The sequence below is a fragment of the Larus michahellis genome, chromosome 5, assembly GCF_964199755.1.
Source record: "Larus michahellis chromosome 5, bLarMic1.1, whole genome shotgun sequence".
NCBI classification, from domain to species: Eukaryota; Metazoa; Chordata; class Aves; order Charadriiformes; family Laridae; genus Larus; species Larus michahellis.
Window position 1 is genome coordinate 70,647,007 of NC_133900.1, and position 21,184 is coordinate 70,668,190.

A 21,184-nucleotide genomic window follows, 5' to 3' on the forward strand; every position below is an offset into this window, starting at 1 on the left:
TTGCTTCAGTTGTGGTCTTCTGATCTCATCCGGTTTTGTTGTAATCAAACATACATGCCATACAGCTTAGTTCAGCAAAACCACTCCTAGTTGACCTGAAATATTTTCTTATCATTCTACTGTGTGTAACCACAGTCCTGAAAATGCTGCCTTTTATAAGTCTGTAAAAATCAGTACAGGAACTGTGTGACTCCTTTTCTTGGAAGTATAAGCTTGTCTGCAAAACTACAAGAACCAAATTACAGAATATATAATAGAAAAAAAAAAAGAAAATGCTGAGATACAGAACAAAACTGGAAAATTAATATGAAAATCTATAATGTTCGCACACAGTTAAAGGGAAATTTTTGCTTAATGTTCATAGTTATTTTTTTATATAATTACAGAACAATAATATTTTGTTAGCAAGTCAAGTCCTTAAGAAAAATTTGAGTGAATGGAAAGAAAAGAGCTCTCTTGCTCATTTAAAAAGTTGTGAGTAGAAGAAATGGAAAGGCGTGTGACATGGAGGATCTATTACGTTAGTTTAAAAGCATAATTAATAGTTAAATAAATGAGTTCCAGGAATTTGGAGAGTAAATAAATGACTATCTATTCATGATAATATTTTAATTGAACCAATTAAAATATGGAGGAGATAGAGATTAGACAAAGTAGTACGCTGCTCCCCAGTATCTGCATTTTGCAAAAGGCGAGAAGTTTTCCAGCAATGACTTAAATCACCATAGTGCATAAGCTAGTATGTCCTGTACTGTTGGACGTACTGCTGCATTTTGTAAGACATGAGATAAAATAGGCAAAGGTCATATTTTCTTTAGACAGGTAAAAGCATTTACCTTCCTAGTCTCTCTGTTTCATGGGGTCATCAGGACCCCATGCAGCGTATGCTGTCGTACAGAAAATAACTTGTTTCTGCTTGTCTGTTCCTTAGGGGACATCTGTTCTTTGTGTTTACCTCCAGATACTCCAGTTTTCTTTGATGTGATCTTTCAGTAGTGCTGCTTCACATACATTTTCTAGAGTGTATTTATTATTGAATTCATAGAGCATCTGATGTGCAACCCATCTGGAAATCATAGAACCATAAATCTAGGCTTTCCTTCTTCCTTCTCCATTTCAAATGGTTTTGCTACATCTTTCTTTAGTCAGATATTCAAAAGCATATTTGTATGAGTACACACACACATATATGTATATGTCAATGTATATTCAGAACAATGCAGAGCACTGGCAAATGATATGCTATTTTGCTGTAGTTAATATAACTCAGAAAAGATGCCCTGAACTTCTCCAATAGAAAGTGCACACAATTGTGGGAAAGTATGGACAACATTTAATGAATCGTTATGCTTGACTTCATGTCTTACATGTCTAGGTATCTGCCTGAGCATCTGTATTAATAGCTTTTCTAAAATCATTTATCCATTCGCAGTTTAGTTTAAGGTACCAAAGCAAAGTATGAAGTCTTCATTAATACTTTTCATAAGTAGTTAGGCAGATAGTTAAAGCACTCTGTATTATCCTACTGGTAGAAGTGATCGGCTTTATGTGAGATGCAGTAACAGTGTACTGTGCAAAAAAAATTAAAATGGGTCACTGAAGCCATTTCATTTTGTGTTGGAAAGAATATTGCTTACCTGGTTGGTTGTTCACTTACTATGTCTCAGCTGATATGCAGAAACTTCCAGTTAAGGAAGATGTTCTAGATGGATCATTTGTAATGAGAGAAGCATATCATGAACATACTTATGGATATATCCAGAAGCAGAATAGGCAGAGAATTTCAGGCTGGTCTTTTTTTAAGGGCACCGTTTTTCAACTACAGTTGATGCAGATTAGGAAGCTACTGCCTCCTTTTGCTGGGTACCAGGCAATCCCACCCTATCCTATAGCGGGTTATTACCAGTCCGTGTGATCTGCTAGTGTGAGTAAATGCTGTGTAGAAAAGCAGCAAAGCAATCCCGTTCTGTCAAAATTATTCAGATAAAAACACTAATAACGTATATTCTTTACATTGTACTAGACCATTTTAATAGAACAAAGAGTTAGGGAGTCACTACGTATGCGTCAGGTAAAGATGGTAAAATCTCTGTAGGAGATCAGCTGCTACTGGAACAATAGTTCTGTCTGTGTCATCTGGCACCAACAGATTTTACAGAGTATATTTTAACAGCAGCTTTGAGGAGAGACACTTTAGAATTTAACTTCAAATGAGCAATTGAGGAGCTTAAATCCTGAAATAACTTTGAGGACCCGAGTCAGTATTTCTAAAATGCTTACCTAACATTGCACCTATGCAGCAGACTGAAGAACGGATTCCACACCTCAGCCCTGCAGCCACCCACAGTCCATTAATTGTGGGCTAATTGTTCTAGACTTCTGAAAACTATATGAGGCCAAACCGTACAGCATTAGGAGGACCATCAATTTCTGTTTAAACTGATTGTAATAGAATATTTAGCATTTTGAAAAGCAGGGAACTAAACTTATATGTGTCATTGAAACAAGTTTTACATTTCAGATCCAGAGTAATTTGTATTACACTTCAGCTTTATCATTTCTAGTCAGTTAATATACTGGATGTAGTAGGATAAGTCAATTATTAACCTAGAAAAAAATCAAGCCATTGGGGTAAGTTTAATAGTTACTTTGATTGTCATCATTCGTGGAGTATAAGAATACTATGCACTGTTAGTAATACGTTTTCAGATCATAAATAGTCTAAACGATCTAAAATATGCTTCTGCTGCAGGTCATGGAATAACAGCAGTAAAGGAAAAAGCAGGAACTACCCTAGGGATTCATAATGCAAGTTCATCATCTTCGGAAACAGCAGACCCTCCTACAGCTGAAACACCAATTATACGTAAGTTCAAGTTCACTGAGATTGGACAAAACTCTTTGACACTGCCAAATTAGTCCAATGTACAAAATTCTAAAATTTTGATCACAGAATCCAGTTCACTGTAATTTGCGACTTGAAAGTATGCAATAGCTTGCTTTTTTTCTTTTGTTAGAAGCAGAAGATTCTCTGGACCAAAGCTCTCCTGAGAATATTCCTTCTTCTCCTTCATCTGGATCTCGTGGCATGTTGTCAGCTATCACTAATGCTGTACAAAACACAGTGAGTCATTTTAGCAGGCCTCTCTGCTCTAGTTATTCTTCATCATTTTTAGGTGCAATTTCACTGTAGGTCACATTTAACAGGTAGAGTTTCTTAAGTTGTAGGTCTTCATAAAAGCAGTTCCGTTGTAACTCTGTTTAGAGTCTCTTCCATCGTAAAGTAACTATCAAATTAAAAAAAAAGGTCAAAAAAGTCAACTAATTCAGTTACTACTTTGGCATGAGCTTTTCAGTACGATATTCCCCTTGAAATTATAAGAGACTTCAAGCATCGGCTAAAAAAGCATAGCAGACTAACTCCCCATAAGCGTGTTTTATAAAGTGGCAATTCTTTTCTAGTGTATATCCAATTCACTCTGAGTGCCTCATCACTATAATATCAAAGATTTGGGGAGCAGAGGGACTATTCCTATAGTCTATTCCTAAGACTTGCTACAGAATCCGGAGCACTGTAGGGCTTGTGAGAGCTGGACACCAGTAAGATTACCTGAGCATTGTATGAGATTTTCAAATGAGAGAAATGTGCTCTTACACAAACGTAGAGGGGCTGCTGTACCATGGTGATGAATGTCACCAAACAAAAAGAATAACTTAAGGTCTCGGTGAGTTGTCTGTAATACCATTTGAGACTTTGGTAGGGTTTTCCATTATGTATCAGGTTACATCAGCATGTGAATATCTGACAGATGCATAATCCAGACTGAAATCGAAATCTTTAGCCAGTGAAAATTCTTCAGTCTACATGAAAAATTGTGAGTAAGGGCTAATGCTAATACAAATGCACGGGAAAAACAACTGTATTTTGCTAGACAGTTCCAGAGCCATCACAACTGTCAACATTTTAGAAGTCATTTAGGTAAGGCAGGGTCATCCTATTCATGATAGACTTTGGCTCCATATTATTCATATCTAAAATATGTTCCCATGAACTAGATGTCACTTCGGATGAAATTAAAGTGGTGTTACTCATATTTTTTTATTGGCAACAGGTGTTACATTTCCTCCAATGTGAGCCTTTTAATTACCTAGAAATATTTGCATGGTTCATTTTTTTCTTTTTGAAAACGTGTTCAGAACAAACTAACATCATTTTATAAATGCATCAATCCTATTGTTAGTTAAAGCATAGAAAATCCAGGGACCTGAATGTTCAAAAACAGTGTCAGCAAAAGCAATACTCTTTACAGTTCATATTAGCATGAAATGAAAAGAAAATAACCACATTGCATATTTTATACAGGGGAAAAGTGTATTATCTGGAGGCTTAGACGCTTTGGAATTTATTGGGAAGAAAACCATGACTGTCCTTGCAGAAAGCGATCCTGGATTTAAGAGAACCAAAACCCTGATGGAACGAACAGTTTCTCTATCTCAGGTTGGACTTTTTAAATACATCTCTGTCAATGCAGTTTCATATTCTTTTTCCAGAATTTCAGATGCCTCAGGGGGAGGCTTTATTTGTTGCAGTAGATACTGGCTAGGAAATAAATATTGCACTTTGTATTTGCTCCACTTTCTTTTTCTTCACAGAACTACAAAAGATAATATAAAATCATCTTTTCTGCATAATCACATGTACAGTAGATGATTTTAATAAGATAGTATATGCGGGGATAAATCATTACACTCTGGAGACAGAATGAAATTGTTGGTGGTTTTGTAACAGCTGTAGATAGATGTCTTCCAGCATAAACATCACCATACTACTTTCCTTGGAAATGAGTAATACTGGAATATGACAAATGTTTCATTAGGAATTAAAGCTGTTATATCTTAATGTCTATCTAAACTAATGGTACCCTTACACAGTCATGACTCATACATTTAAAACTTCAGAGATATGATAAAAGCTGAACAGAAGTATAAGTGCTATTAGTACAAAATTATTTAGCCCTCCAGACACTGAGAGGAGGGAGGCCGTGGAAATCAATAGACATTGAAAAAAACTTTCATTTTACTACATGTTTACTTCCTTGTAGAGAGGAGTAAGGTATTTTTCTTTTAATGAGATGTTTCATCTTTAGTGTTGGTCATTTTAAGTGTAAACAGACTGATACTGTTGCAGTAGGCCGAAAGCAAGTAATTCTTGTTAAGAATAACAGCTTAAAATGAGCTTTTGAGAATACCTTAATAAACAGTATGCATGAATTCACACATAAAATCTGAGGCAGAAAGTGACATAAATCAGTTCTCATGGGTCACATAACAAAGTGCTTCCTTTTCAGTGATTTGTACATTAAACTTTGTGAGTGATCTTTTGAGGGTGGAGACTGAAAAATCTGCCATCATAAATCTTTTGTAACAAATGAATAACTGAAGACAATATCATAGAAATTTTGAATGATGCAATAGTGTAAGTGATGAGTGTTCACCTGTATTCAGAGGCTTATATATGGCTTAAGATGCAGTTCAGATGTATTTACTAGCTTTACTGTAGCAAATTCATATGAGAGGCCATTCCTTCCCGGGAAGAGAAGGAAGGAATAGAGGATCCTATTCTGTACACTATTCTTATCCTTCTTATATGCTAATAGAAGTGTATACACTTCTATTATACACTACTTCTTATACACTAATAGACGTGTATAAGAAAGTCACTCCAGAATATCCCCAAGTATATGGAGTATGTGGAGTTCTGCTCCACCTTTGGTAGAAGTCATACTGTATTAGGCTAATCTCTTTTGTCAGTCCTGCTGTCACAGAAACTGCCTTCAGTATCTGCTGAAAATATTTTATAGGAACTATTTATATAGGTGCATTATCTATGCAAGTACATAGGTAGGTCCTGAAAATATTCCTCCCATTTTGTGATCTGTGGAATGCACAACTCTTAAGGCTGTGTGTGAAATAGTCCTTTTTATTTTTCTTTCATCGTAATTGTTGGCTAAATTTATTATATAATATCCATAGCTGACATTGCTTTTGAGAACATAAGATTATTTGTTTGTTCATTGTTTTTTGAAAAAAGATGGTTAGCAATTACCACAGGCAAAACCATACTTAGAATACTACTTAAATATTTTATTAAAGAAGTTTATCAAAAAAGAAGTTAGATATTTCATCTCTGAAATTTCAGCTCTGCAGGTGTGATATAGTCCCAAATTTTACTACTACTGCCTCGACAAGCAGAAGCAGAAGGTAATAAATCTGTCATACCTACAGCACTACCAATAAAACAATGGAAATTATGTATATTTTTGCAGCTGTTGCGAGAAGCTAAAGAAAAAGAGAAACAGAGGCGGGCCCAGCAAGTTACAGTTGAAAGAACAGCACATTATGGACTACTTTTTGATGAGTTCCAAGGTTTGTCTCATCTTGAAGCTCTGGAAATCCTGTCGAATGAAAGTGAAGCCCAGGTACAGTATGCAGACAGCATAAATCAAAATAATGGTTAGTAAAAAATTGTTCTTTACATTAATTTCACTCTGCAGGTGCATGTGAAATGAACAGTAAATTTTTCATCAACTTCAGAGAAAGCTGGATTGGTCCCACAGGCCAGTCCTGGGCTTCAGGAAGTCAGCATCAATACATGTAAAATTTAACTCCAAGATTTACTCAAAGCAAACAACTTCACAACTGAAAGTTATTTTTGTTTGGACCATATATCAGCTTGTGACAGTGTGCAGATGTCTTCAGAGTTTGCAAGGCTGATGTCTTTTGGTTTTGTATCAGGCACTGATACTTACATTCAGGAATGCCAGACCTACCACAGCTAGAGGCTAGTGAATTAAAATGAATTCCAGATTACTTATTCAATTCCTAAGTCTTCTTTATTGTGTTAGGTTTTAAACTTACATAAAACTACCCCAAGATATCATTCCTGGGAGTATACAAATGCTAGATGTCTCTCTGAAGAGCAGGATGAAGTTACTAAGGCCTATATAATAAGTATATTTTTGAATTTCAGCTGTCAGTAGATCTATGACAGGAAATTAATAGAACTTTTTTAGATTCCCAGCAGTGGTATTTAGTACTGAAACAGTTTTCTGAGCATATTTCTTAAAATACATTGTTTTTTGGTTTTTGGTTTAGTAATTAGCACTCCTTGCCCTCAGGGTTATTTTTAATGAAAAATAACCAACCTATTTTTTAAAATGTTTTATTTGCTGCTACAAATAAAAGAAGCTTATCTTAATAACAGCTAGGTACATACTGTCCCTTATGGTTTTGGTTTTTGCACTTATGTCTAAATGCAAAATTATAAATTCAAAACCTACATGTGAAACAAGCTCAGGTTAATTGCATGTGTCAACATGACTTTTCTTTTACTCTTAGGTACCACATGGTAAGGGAGACTTGTGCAGGTTGTTACCATGAGGTTCTGATGTGCTTCATGTTATGTCCTAGATAAACCCTGGTTCAGAGTCCTGCTCACTCCAACAGGATTGAATGCAACTTGTCTGGGTCAACAAGTCCAATTCCCTGATATATATTCCAAAAGACTAACAGAGCATCTTCCCATTGCCATACACACACATGCTCACCAAATACAGTACTGTAAGCTTGAGACCTCTGCTAACAGCCCAAAGGCCACACTCAGATGGGCCACAGGAGGAGCGCAAGAGAAACTGAAGACATTGCTAATGTCCTGTGTCCTTCTAATAGCAGGGATTTAAAGATGTTTTAAAGCTTTTATTTTATAAATTTCCATTTTAAAAAAGTCCCAGTTAATCCTATGAAATGGACAACGCTATAGAGAGGGCCAAAAAGCCCCAGGTAGTCCTTCACAACCTGAGTTGGATCTCCCGACTTTATTGTGCATTTAGCCCTGAGCATATGAGCTGAACACATCAAGGAGGAACATAAGAAAACAATGCTTTTCTCCAGTCTCTGACCGAGTCAGTCTGCATATCTATCAAGCGAGCTTAAAAAACCCCAACCTTGAAACAAACCTAAAAGTGAAATTTTGAATCAAATGGAGAGAAGGCATTTCTTTTGGCTTCCATAGGCAGAGAGTGCAATCGTGGGATTAACAGCACATAACAGTAGTGCAAACAAGCAGTGATTCAAAGAATCTGTTTCCATCCCTATTAGATATGCGGGGACTTGCAGATACCTGAGACACCCAAAGATCTGTCAATATGTTCTTCAGAATAGGTAGACTGTCAATAATTTTGCTTGCTTTTTGAAGGCGGGGAAACAGGCTTCTTTTTCTGACTCCTCCCATGTGTTCTCAGACTAAGCATGAATTCTACCTGTGCTCTTCTTTCCTGATACCTTCATCCAAGCAATCCCAAAATGCTTATTACAGTTTGCAATTAAGCCACAATTTTACAATTCAAAGCAAACGTTCTGGGAGAAGGTAGAGACCTGATGATCTTGCAAGGCTGGTGTAATTTTTGTGATACTTTGTTGATGAGAACTAAAAATGTGTCTACGTAAATTGGAAGGTTAAAGACAAGGTTTGAGCATAATGGAAGTTTCCACTTCTTAGCCTATTCTGGTATCAGGCTCAAAATTAGCAATTTTAAGAAAAAGGCTCTGTTTCGTTTAGGAATTCCTTCTGTCTTTTCTTTTACAGATTCAGTCATATTTAGCAACACTTGATGGAGAGCAGTTGGAGACTGTGAAAAATGATTTAATTGCTATAAAGGAGATTTTTGTTCCAAAGGAATCAGATGATGAAGTGGTACAGGCACAGAAAGGTAATTAGAAATACAGAGACTTAACCATATGGACAATTGTTACTTCTGCATATAGTAATTATAAAAATTACAATCTAAACTATGATTTCTGATATTCTAATACTCTTCATAAGCAAGTGACTAAAATTAATACTCTGAAAGTTGTGGAAGCTGATCAATGCTTAATTTTGAATTTATATTGTAATTGAAGTGTGAGATAGAGAAAATATAAGGTAAGAAAGTATTGTACTATACTATATCGTCAGTGAAAGCAAAACAAAAATAAGAATAACTTTTTGGATAACTGAGGTTTGCTTACAGAATCGTTTTATGAAATTGTGTAATCTGAAACTTTAGGAGTGTTTGGCAATGCTTTTGTGTTTAGCAACTTCATCCTTACTTTGCACCCTCCCTTGCTAGATAGGGAAAAGTTTAGAGTGTAATAAAGGGATTAAGAACCCTGAACTTTTTGAAGGAAAGTCACTTCAAAACATAGTGGCAAAGCTGCTTTCTAGGTATTGCTTGGCAAGATGTGGCATGTGGAGTGCGAGAAAGAAGTAGCAGAAGTGTGCCATAACTATGACATAGTGCACAGCATCAGAGAGAATGGGACAAGCGTGGCAGTCCATAGATCAGCTCACAAAAGTTACAATAAAATGGGTGGGTGCTTTGGTTCGGGGCAAAATAGGTGTCCTAAACAGGTGAGGAATTTTGGCATTCCCCAGAACAGGCTGGGAACAGAAGGATAAGAAGTTAGCTTAAGCCACCGTAGTTCATGTCTCCCATACCAAACCTCTTCCAGCTAATAGAAACAATATCTTTGACCTGACTGAGGACTGGCTCATGCCATTAAACACCATGTTGTTGAGTTTCAGAAACACAGAAATATAAAAAGATACTTCTTCCACATCCTCTTGATCTTCTCAGGGGTGCTTTGCCCATAAAACCTACATTGTGCAAGATGATGAGATAGGATTCCTGTAGCCTTCTGAAAAGTTAGAAAAATTGTCTTAACATCCACACGTTCTAACCAGAAAGCCTTTTCTGCTCAGACTGCTCTTTCTAGCAGTGCTTACTCAGTATGCCTGATATCTCTCACAGGGAGCTTATTGTTTCTTCTCAGGGAGGACAGCAAGTGTTCAGTGTAGTCTTAGTATGGTAGAGTTTTGTACTGTTTTTTTCCCTTGTTACTTTTTTAAAAAGTGGGTTTGTGAGAAATAGAAGTCAAGGAAGTGTTATACCTACTTAAGAGTGAGGATTCATGAGATACTTGTTATTCCTTATTTTCTGCAGGAAATAGTTCTTTGCTTTGAGTCCAGCCCCCAGGAAAAGCTCTGTTTCTTGCATAAAGTGATGTTTTCGCTGTTGGTCAGAAGTTCTGTTTTTTCAGTGAAGCTCATTCCTCGAAACGTTAACTGGCCTGGCCTTCTAAATAGGCTGGGACCAAGGCAATGTGCACCTTCAAAAACAAAAAAAAAGACAAAATCAGATCATGATGCAGGTTTTCCCCTGCAAAAGCAAATGAGTCAGCAGTGAAATGTACCCTCCTCTCTCTGACAGTGGAAATAATAACCATACACGTGCTCTCTCCACCTTACAGCTGAGCAGGTGTTACTTCAGGCTGCAGTTCAAAATTACGCAAGTCCTTTAGTGCAGTAAGGCTCAAGATTTATTAGCATTTGAACTACAGATAAATTTCATGTATCAGTATTAAGTTGGATAAATTTTAGTTCACTGGAGGACACCAAAAGAACAGAAAGGTTAATCACTTCTCAAAGTCACTTTCTGTTAGGGCTGAGCTGACAGTTCCGTAGTCAAGCTTCTAACCTGGGACTTGTGGCCTTTACTTCTTTATTCCGCCTCTCACCCATAATCCATCGTACATAAAACTCTGCCTTGAGAGTGCTCCTAACACTGTACGGTGCTTTGACACATCCCCTCTAGACAGTGCCCTAGTCCGGGTACCCTTCACAAAGATATGTTATCTTCATTAAAATCTTACTGGAGTGTGTGAAGGCTTCTTGTGATCTTCCTGAGTCAGGGAATACCAATCTTTTTCCCAAATTCATTAATGCGCAGGATCTTAAGTGTTTTTATTAAGTGCAGCAAATGCATAAAAACTTGTAAAACTTAAAGAATTCCATTAACAGGCCCTTACATGACAATTGTCTGCCATTTTTAGATAAAAACAATATCCAGCACGTTTACATGTAACGTTCTGTGTGATTTGCATCTCTGTTTGCCCTGGTGGAGCACAGTTTTGTTAAACAGTTTAATGCTTCATTCAGACTTTGGTTTGCCAATCTTTACATAATTTAAAATGGATTCCAGTGACTTTCTGTTGACTACACTTAGTGTTCTGGTCATATTTTACAAGTAAGTTTAGCTTTCCAGGGACCAGGTTTGAGTTGTTTGGCTTTATTTTTAAACTGGAATTGTTTACCTGAAATGACTTGCTGGGACCTTAAGCATATTTCTGTGGCATAATTAATGTTTACATTCAGAAAATAGTCTGTGTTTAATGTTAGCAAAAATTTTAAACGTGATTTGGCATGCAGCATAGATAAAAGACAGTACAGTTTAACAGCAGGTTGGCTGACCGGGATTAAATGTAGCTCATGACTTGCTGTGAAGAGAAGGCTTCACTCTAGTTTGTGTTCTTAGCTCAAGCTAGTTAATAAAATTAAGGTCCTGTTAAGCACATTTAATAGGTTTTACACTTCTAAAATCAAGTCAGTAAGCCATGTGCTCTTTTAATAGCGTATTTTTTATTACAGAATTATGTATTTTTACTTAAGCTAGATAAGCTAGCAAGAGATAGCAGGCTATGTTAAATTTCGTGGAGGAATTTTGAGTTTTAATCCTGCTTGCTAACAGTTTAAAACTACAACTAACTTACCTTCAGTAGGATTTTAATTTGTGCTTCCTAGCTCAATAAAACTTTGTGTTTTCTCCTTTATGTAAGGAAGCCACCCCTCTACAAAAGACAGAGATTAACTAATGGTGTTGGAAAATGTTAAATCTTATCTAGCCACTTAGCAGTATTTGAAAACAAGTTAATTACCACTTATTGCTAATTTGTTACCACTTTCTCGTCATCAAAGTCATGTTATTTATATGGTGTCATTTGTCGGTGTTCTATATATTCAGCAAAAAAAACACGCGCTGGGAGGAGAGCCAGTACTTTGCATTCAAGTGTTTGAAAAGGGTAGCTGTTTGTTTTATGTAAACTCTCAGGATCCCTTCTTATCCTAGACTCTCAGGATCTCATTCAGAGATGTTAGTGCTGCTTTCAGTTTCTACCATAAACACTTTCAGTCCTATGCAAGGAGAAATTACTGCGGTGATCTTTGGAGGACTGTTTTGGGAAAGGATTGGAGCTAGGCTTTGTTCTTGGCAACCTTGAAACTGGAATTGTAGGGGTTTTGTGTCTTTGCTTAACAGTCAGATACGTGCAAAATCAATATGAAAAGAAAGGAAGGGAAAAGATACTTTCTGACACAAGTAGGAGAAAGCCAAATGCATACCCTTCACTCTAATGTTTCCTCTCACTTTGATTATGCAACCCTTTCATGTATTTTTCACTGCAGCTTCTTTTCTTTTCAGTTGTTTATGAAATAATGAGAGGAGAATATCTGAAAAAGTAGCTTTACCTACCTTTTGAAAGCCATTAACACCAAAAATTTCATATGTGAGATTAAGGGAGACAGTAACCAAAGTGAGTATTGAATTGAATATGACAGTTATCAACAATTTTGGTAATATTATCCAGTGAACTGCTTATCAGTTTTCAGCATGCTGCAGTTTATAAAACAATTCGGCATTGTTTCAAGAACAAGTGAATTCAGTGTATCCAAGAGGTGCTGTATTGCAAAACCTGAAAATTCTATTGCCAAAATTTACTGATAAGGGCATTAGTGAAATGAACTCTGTGCATCTCTTTGGCTTTCAGAATACATTCTTCTCGACCTGTTCCCCAGCTGTTAAGAGGAAAGCTCAGTCTTTTGGTCATTGCAGGTGAAGAGTTCTTTGTGCTAAATACTAATTTATTTTATAGCACCAAAAATGGGCACTGTCTTTACAAGCAAGGGTGAGATGTCCTTTGCTCTAGGAGATTATAACCTAATTGTCAGATTCCACTGCCGTTCCACATGTTGCAAGGTAATGGGCACAAATTTGAGCATAGGAAGTTCCACCTAAACATGAGGAAGAACTTCTTTACCCTGAGGGTGGCAGAGCACTGGAACAGGCTGCCCAGAGAGGTGGTGGAGTCTCCATCTCTGGAGACATTCAAAACCTGCCTGGACGCGTTCCTGTGCAACCTGCTCTAAGATGACCCTGCTCTGGCAGGGGGGTTGGACTAGATGATCTCCAGGGGTCCCTTCCAAGCCTATAATTCTATGATTCTATGACTGTCAACAGTTCTATCCAAATCCACAAACTCATTGGAGAGTAATGGCCCTCCACCTTTAAGCGCAGTACTGAAGGGTTGCATAAAAAATGGAAAAACTGTCCCTACCTAATAAATAAAAAAAAATGCAGGAATAGAGCAAGACTTGAAATTCATTTTTTAAGTAGCTGGACTTTTATCAGGCTTAGTATGGGGACTTTGACCTTTTAACTTAATCAGGCTAAAAAAACTGTATTTGGTATATTCCCCCAGGAAATGTTAATGAAGATTCCCAACTCAGTAAGTGCAGATGGACAGAACCAACCAAAATACCAACTTTTAGGAACTTAGAGCATGTTAGAATATGGCAACTGCAAGTAGTCAAAGGAATATATGTAATAAAGGTGAAGCTTGAATACTAGTGATATTTATCTTTGCTGATAAATCTTTTGAAATATAAGTGCAGATTCTTTAAGGCTCATTACTCCAAAGCAGAACAGAAAACGTTCTTCATTTAAGCAAAGCATAATCTTAAAATAGAAAGAAAACATACCTCTTAGCTGTGGTTTGCAGACAGAGCAATAAAGAATATATTTTCCAGTATGTTTCCTCTGAAACTTATTTGTTTCTGGCCCTGCTGCTGTTTTTAATCCTTGGTTTGAAAGATGAGGTTAGTATCTCTTCTTTGGTTATTTTGTGGGTCATGTATTTCTGTCAGATCATAGAATCGTAGAATCATAGAATGGGTTGGGTTGGGTTGGGTTGGAAGGGACCTTTAAAGGTCATCTAGTCCAACCCCCCTGCAATAAGCAGGGACATCTTTAACTAGATCAGATTGATAACTAGGGATCATTCATCTGCTTCTCCTCTTACCTGTTTTCGTGAAACTTAGTGGAATTTAGAATGGGGTGGAAAGAGTAGTTGAAGTGTCAAGCTAGCATATCTGGTTGTACAGGTATCTCTGTTGCTTTTTTTCTTCTTTCTTTGAGCATATACACACACCCACACCCACACACCCCTTTCTTGTGTCCCTGTCACTGTTTTTCAAATGCTAGAGTGCTTGGGGAAATTATTTGACTGGATGTATTTGATCATGTAAAATATTATAGTGACAACAACCTAAGAAAAATTGTCTTGTGTTTTTTTTGCAGCAGATATGGGAGAAGAGTTTGTCAGCGTGCTCACTGAACTGCTGTTTGAATTGCACGTTGCTGCTACTCCTGACAAACTTAACAAGGTTAGCACCCGTTAGTGAGCTGCCCTCCGTTTCTTGGACAAAGAGAGGGCTTTGTTCTGGAATCTGACACAGAGCAGTACCTAGCTCAGTTCAGGCAGCTAAGAAAGCAAAGTACAGGATGGTGAGACTAAAATGATGAATGTGGAAGAGGTTTCATAGAAGAAGTGAGATTAGTTAGGCAATACAGCAGTGACTAGCTAGCGCGATGGGCCATGCTAGAAAGCCTTGAACCAGGGATGTCTCAGCAGAACAGAGTTCACGAGCACAGCAGATTTGGTCTTGCATACTGGGAACAAAGCTCAAGTTCAGAATTAGTTTTCTTCCTTATGTTTATTCTTCTGAGGGATTTCTCCAGACCTCAGCTAGAAGCAAAGTCTTGGATTTATCTCACCCAGCTTCAGTCATCCAAAAGTTAGATGGCTAGAAGCTAGTCACATCACTAGTCAAGGTTTTACTGTCAGGCCCCTTTAAAGGTGATTCACCTGCTGCTGATCTTAGGTTTAGATCTTAACATATTTTAATTTGACTTCATGTTAAAGAAGAGAAATCATAAATTTCCTACTAATGCTAACAATAGTCTGAAGTTTTTTCCACTTTGATCTACTTTCATGCCTGGGAAGGCATCTGAAGATACAGTGATTTTCTATTTATTTTTCCTTCAAGAGTTTAGTACATCTCTCTTACCTCTCCATTTTTTTTCTTTTTTTATACCACCTTCTTTTTTTTTATTTGGGAAAATTATTTCCATGTAAATTCCTGTGGAAGATACCTCATAAAGCTGAAATGTTACTAACTTTGCTATTAATGCCAACTCTATGTATTGCTTAGGAATATCATACCTGTGGAGGGGTTATCCCTCGCTGATCCATCTTTATGTGGTCAGAAAAGCTTCTCCCTACATTTTCTTAAATAAATGCCACCCAGAGGGTTCATATGTTTACACTTTGGATTGTAAAAAGTACTTGTTAATTAATGTTCAGGAACATCATTTGATATTCCCTATTTGAACTGAACTTTGGGGTTGTTCTTTTGTTTGTCAGGCTAGGAAAAAAGCTCATGAATGGCTTGAAGAAGCCAGTTTTTCCACCTCAGTAGACATAGAAGAGACGCTAAAAGAAAAATCTGAAGAACCTGGTGAAGAAAAGACTGAAAAAGAAGATAAAATTGACAGTGATAAACTAGAATTAAATAAAAACAAAACTGTGGAGGTAAAATAGCTTTTGGAGGATAAGTTTCATTAAGCTAACTGTAATACTTTGTTTGATGAGATTACTTCTTTATCTTTGTGTGTTGGTTTTATATGTTGTCCGTATTTTTTAAACTCATGGAACTATTAAGAAATATTAATACGTAGCTACTCACTGTAGACCCAATAGGAAACTAACTTACATAAATATTTTTACTGTTAGTCTGTTCCCATAAGTAACTTTCGAGGTAGCAGGTTTTTATTTTTATTGTTTTTATTTTTTTCTGTCTATGTTTTTGTGTGTATGCATGCATATACGCAACATACAGTGAGCCAAGGGATTCTGTGGTATAACGTTGATAGCACATTGAAAGTCGTATCTCAGTGTTCCTTGGCAGCTCTCTCTCCCAGCAACAATACATGGAAAAAAATCTCAAACTTTATTTAAACTCTTAAACAGTTTAAATCACAAACAGACAAAACAGAAATTTTATTTAGGCAGCTCACAAGTGTTAATTCTCTTTAGGAAAGATGGTACTGAAGGCTAAAAGTATTGCGTCCGTTTAGACAACCCCTCTTGTTGATAAGGTTAATTGTGATTTAATATTTTACAGCAAGCTACAGCAATATTAAATGTGGTTGGTATCTTTGTCAAGAATTTTGAATGAGTCCTAACAAAGAAATTATCTGTCATGTTTCCTTACAAAAAAGGTCCAAAGGAGAAAACAGGGTTACACTGTATATATGTGATATATTGCACATTTCCAGCTGGCATCAGCTTGTAAAAGCCGTAATGCCAGAGTGCTAGATGGAATTTTTTATCATTCTTGGTAAAACCCACTTTTTTATTAGGAGAATTATCCATTTGTACTCTGGAGATTCATCTGAGGGATGACTCAATACTTTGGGCTCCATATGAAAGTAGTTATGACTTATTCGAGAGTTAAGGGATTTTGTATTCGTTAGGATGAGGTTTAAAAGTGCTATGTTAGAAAATCTGAGAGCCTGACCTAGTTCCCATCCAAATAAATGGTAGACTTGTTCTTACTAATTTTCAAGGATGAGTATAAGGTCTGTGTTTTATAATCTGTGGATATTTCATTTTCCAGTATTGTTTGTGAGGATGATATGGCTGATATTACTTCACGATGTACGTGGTGGTATTTCCAGTTGCGGGGGGGAGGGCTCCTATGTTTCAAATCCTTTTATATGTATATGTCTATTTGTATATTTATTGCTGTTGGTGTTGATGATATTATTCCCTGGTTTTAATTTAAGGAAATCTACATGCTGTCCATTGAAAGTCTGGCTGAGGTAACTGCTCGTTGTATTGAACAGCTTCATAAAGTAGCAGAATTAATTCTACATGGGCAGGAAGTAGAAAAAACAGCTCAAGATCAAGCAAAAGTACTGACAAAGTGAGTATTATGTATTTCATATATGAACATTTGACATTTGCTTAAAACTCGTGAAGTTCTGTTCAGCTTTTGGCACTTGAAGACACAGTTAAGTTCATGGATCAGCAAACAGGATTGGCTTCAGGGGTCCTGGTGCTATATTTTCTCATGTAACCGACTTACATAGACTACCTGTCATTTTTCGACATGGCTAACCTATGTATGTTTACAAAAACATCATCGATTCATAGGCTGAAAGTTGTTTCTGCTCCAGCAAGTAAATGTGCGGGCTAATTTAGGTTGCATTTCCTGTTCCCTCTGCAAAAGTTACTGTGCTAGCATATATAGAATTTGCTTTTAGAGTGCATAATGCAGTCTTATTATCTGCCAATAGTTCCCTGCTCTAGTCTTTATCTGTCAAAAATCTACAAAAATCAACCTGTAGTTCTAAACAATAAGACCACACTTGTCAGCAACTTTGTAGTAAACAATGACAAAACATACATAAATTCAAGAAGCCGGTTTATCTAGTGGGACTCAAAATTCAGATCTCAAGCTCTCCGTAGTAATTGATTCTACTGGTTTCAGTGGTTTTTGATGTTAAGATGTTGTAAGCGCTTGAGTCCTAATTAAGTGAAGTATTAAAGCAAGTGCCTATCTTTAAGAATGCTAGTAACAATAGCAAAGTCCATAGGAACACGTCAGTCTAAAACATAGTACTTGAACAAGTATTTTTCAGAATTAGAGCTGAGGTATTGTGCACCTTGCAGGACGAGGTTCTACGTGATGTGCTTGTGAAAGTTAAGCAAAACAGTGAAAGATCTAGGAATAGAACTAGATCTCCTTGTTGTCTCGTATTTTAACCACAAGGGTACTTCCTCTTTCAGTAGAGCAGAGGTTTTATTGTTTAAATAGGAAACTTCTCACTGTTCTCATTAAAGTTTGATGTATTTCCAACAGTATTATTAGGAGTTGTGTTGCTGCAGTCATCACAAAAACGATAGTTAAACTAGAAGTTTAGAATTTGAAAAATTGAAACATTGCCCTATCAGAAAAGACTAATGTTTGAGTCAACGTGACATCATCTTGCTGCTGTAGTGAACAATGGATTTTTCAGTGGAGTAATATAAAAACGGTATCAGGAAAAAAGGCAACCCCAAAATATTTAAAAAATTACTAGAAGCAAAATTGCCTTAAGAACATTCTTGGCTTCTGAGATTAAGTTTGTGCCTGGGACAGTCATAGGGTTTTTATCTGTTGACAGGACAAGGATGTATTTTTATATTTGTCTCTCTTTTTTTTGAACCAGTTTAACAAGTGCCATGTGCAATGAAGTTTCATGTTTATCAAAGAAGTTTTCCGATTCTTTAACAGCAGCTGGGGTAAGATAACAGCATTTTATGTAGCATTTGGGCTTTTTTTAACAGAATTAACTTCTTAAAACAGAAATCATTACCCAAGTCCAGTGGCCTTACATGAGGTACTAGGAAAGAGGGCACTTCTTTACTCAGATCAAGAACACAAAGCATTTTTACAGCAGATTCCCTGTTGCAGAGAAAGTTTATGAGTCTTGATAGACGGCAGTGTGTCCCCTGCTTTCTAAAATCTCTCTTTCTAAACACCATTTCCCATTTTTCCTGACTGCCACTCAGCACTCCTTTTCTTCTGGTACTGAAAGGGCCCCACATTTGAAGTCCCACAACTTGGTATTTTCTTCTCCTACTCAGCCTGTCTCTTTTGAATGCATTTGTCTAAAAGTCATTAACAGATAAGACTTCCAATACCTTAAGATGGTTTCATGAGCTGTCGTCTTAGCCTTTGCTAAATCTCCTGGCCTAGGGCCACTGTCTTTGCAAAAGGTTTAAGAGATTAGAAAATCTGTTTGGTTGTCCATCTTAAAAAAAATCACTCTGACTTATATCTCAAGATATTTCATTTAGGAACATCCGTTTGTCTGTGAACATCTTTGCTAAAAATAGTATCCTGCCTTTCAAGACGTTTCAAAGATGACTGGCATCTGAGTACTGTAGCAGGATCCAGAGGCAAAAATTGTGCTGTTGCTGAAATTGTTCTGTAAATGAACTGATCACTCCATGAAAAGGAGTAAGAATGGATTACTCCATGAAAGCATGAGCATACATCAAAGGAAATTTTCCCAGTTCTCCCGTGAGCTCTTCCAGCGCATCTCAGAGCAAGTCTTTTCAGAGTTATTTGTGGAGAACACGATTTATTGGCTTGCTTTTATTCTGAATAATTTACATTCCTTCCCATTATTCTGGGAGAAACTGCTTGTTTTGCATTTTGGGATTGTATTTTAGCATATCTGTGTGTGACGCTAGCAATAAATACATGCATGGACATATAAAAATAAATTGCACATGAAATATTAAGCCAGTTCAACTCAGAAAATGGGAAACTAAAGCGTTCATAAACATTGCATTAGGATTTGTTCTTACCGACTCTGTACTGTTTTTAGGACCAGATTGCTTTCATGGACATTTGTGTGGACACGTAAGAAATTGAGCACAAAGACACATCCCATTGCCAAAATACTCTCTAGAAGAGCATTTTAGTAGGGCAGGCTGGTGATCTTTATGTGCTGTCCCATCCCTGTAGGCTTTTGGAGGAAGATACGGGCCTTTTGCTTACCATGATCAGTAGGAGAGTAAGGAGCACCTGTCACATGGGACTGTAGGAAATACACATCTTCATCCATGTCCCAGTGGTTCAACTTCCTCCTCATCCTGCCAACAGCACCCAGGTTCACAAACACATTCCAGTATCCTGCAAAGGGCATTAACTCGTGGGAAACTGAGAAATGGCTTAGAACAGAAAATACTGATTTTTTCAAACATAATACCATCCCTCTAGTTATACCTGTATAATTCAGACGTTAATTGTCATGCTGGCTGTACACGTAGTCTATAATGTTGCTGAGTGAGCAGTAATGCAGAAGTAAGAAATAATAGCTTTGTTTGCTACGCAAGATTTCTTTAATACTTTAACTTATTGATTCATACAATCAATAGTATTTAATTGATACTGCTCTCCACCTGTTTCAGTTTATTGACAATCAACTGAACAGTGCACTTTGTAATGGATTTTCTTGTAACTGACAGTAAAACTGCTCCTCCTTTGTCTAACCATCTTCTCTTTGTTCTGCCATCTTTCTCCAAACTAAAATTAAGTTGTTTATGTTTCTTTAAATCTGTAATGTGAAAGCCACAAGATTGTAAGTGGAAATCCTTGGTTAAATTAATCAGTATTGTGTTTCCTTTGTTCTAATAAGGTCCACCATTTGTTATTGAAAGAATGCAGCTCTTGCTGGAGGTTACTATCATTCTAAAAAACCACAATGCAAAAAGCAGTGAGAATAAAAAAAGGAAAGAACTCTTTTGCCATTTTAAAAAGCAGAAGAAGTGACAAATCTTGGTTTTTAGCCTCTAGTAGTGTCACTACTCATTGTACCCATCTTTATTCCTGTCTGGGGGTTGAGAAAAATGCGATGCATGCTGAGCTGTATTTACTGGCCAGCCTGCACCGTCCAGCTCAACATGTACTGCCTCCAGACTGGGGATGTGAGTTTCACTTCTTTTTTCTGCCGCAGGGGAGCTAATCTGGGCCTTTCATTTCCTCCTAACCACAGATATTTGTGAAACTTCATTTTCCTTCTGACCTGTATTTTTCCTTCTTGTTTCCATGAAAATGAGCAAGGAGTTAAAAAATTTTGGAGGAGTTGAAAAGGGCACTGACAGACAGATGGACATACAATGTCATCACATAAATCTCACATCCATAGGAAACCAGGCAATTTGAAAATTGATGAAAAAGTAAAACCCTGGGCCTGTCTTAGTTCATTGTATTCAGTGATAGAAATATGTAGGGTCTACTGAAGTGTGTATGAAATGTAGACACAGTTATCAGGAATACTGTGAAAAACAGTCTGAATAAGAATCAAGGTGAAGCAAGACCTTTCTGGAATTCATAAAGCCGCTTCTCAGATACCAATATATTTCTGTTAAATGTATTTCTTGTCTTGGCATTTTATTCTATTTTCTGTTTTACAGAGCAGTATGAAGGCAGAGGTTCTTAACCCCATCATCGACAGCGTGCTATTAGAGGTAAGCCTTCACTTTTTTCACATTAGAAAATGTTCTAGTAAAATGATTTTGAAATGAAATAGTTGCATTTATGTCTGAAGAAAGAACTATATAAAAAGTAACGACA

At 36.8% G+C, this 21,184-nt stretch overlaps 1 protein-coding gene across 3 annotated transcripts in view; it reads left to right on the forward strand.

Moving 5' to 3' along the window:
• The window catches only part of FAM114A1 (family with sequence similarity 114 member A1), a 38,613-nt gene that overhangs the window by 12,599 nt on the left and 4,830 nt on the right, over nucleotides 1–21,184 (forward strand). Inside the window, exons 4-13 of one of the 3 annotated variants that reach the window (XM_074587810.1) lie at nucleotides 2,753–2,866; nucleotides 3,018–3,124; nucleotides 4,364–4,498; nucleotides 6,327–6,479; nucleotides 8,645–8,768; nucleotides 14,289–14,374; nucleotides 15,415–15,582; nucleotides 16,839–16,978; nucleotides 18,267–18,339; nucleotides 21,025–21,078. In XM_074587810.1, coding sequence (XP_074443911.1) covers nucleotides 2,753–2,866; nucleotides 3,018–3,124; nucleotides 4,364–4,498; nucleotides 6,327–6,479; nucleotides 8,645–8,768; nucleotides 14,289–14,374; nucleotides 15,415–15,582; nucleotides 16,839–16,978; nucleotides 18,267–18,339; nucleotides 21,025–21,078 — 1,154 coding nt within the window. The remainder of the gene's footprint in view (nucleotides 1–2,752; nucleotides 2,867–3,017; nucleotides 3,125–4,363; nucleotides 4,499–6,326; nucleotides 6,480–8,644; nucleotides 8,769–14,288; nucleotides 14,375–15,414; nucleotides 15,583–16,838; nucleotides 16,979–18,266; nucleotides 18,340–21,024; nucleotides 21,079–21,184) is intronic. The other 2 variants (XM_074587811.1, XM_074587812.1) reach the window with 2 other exon arrangements.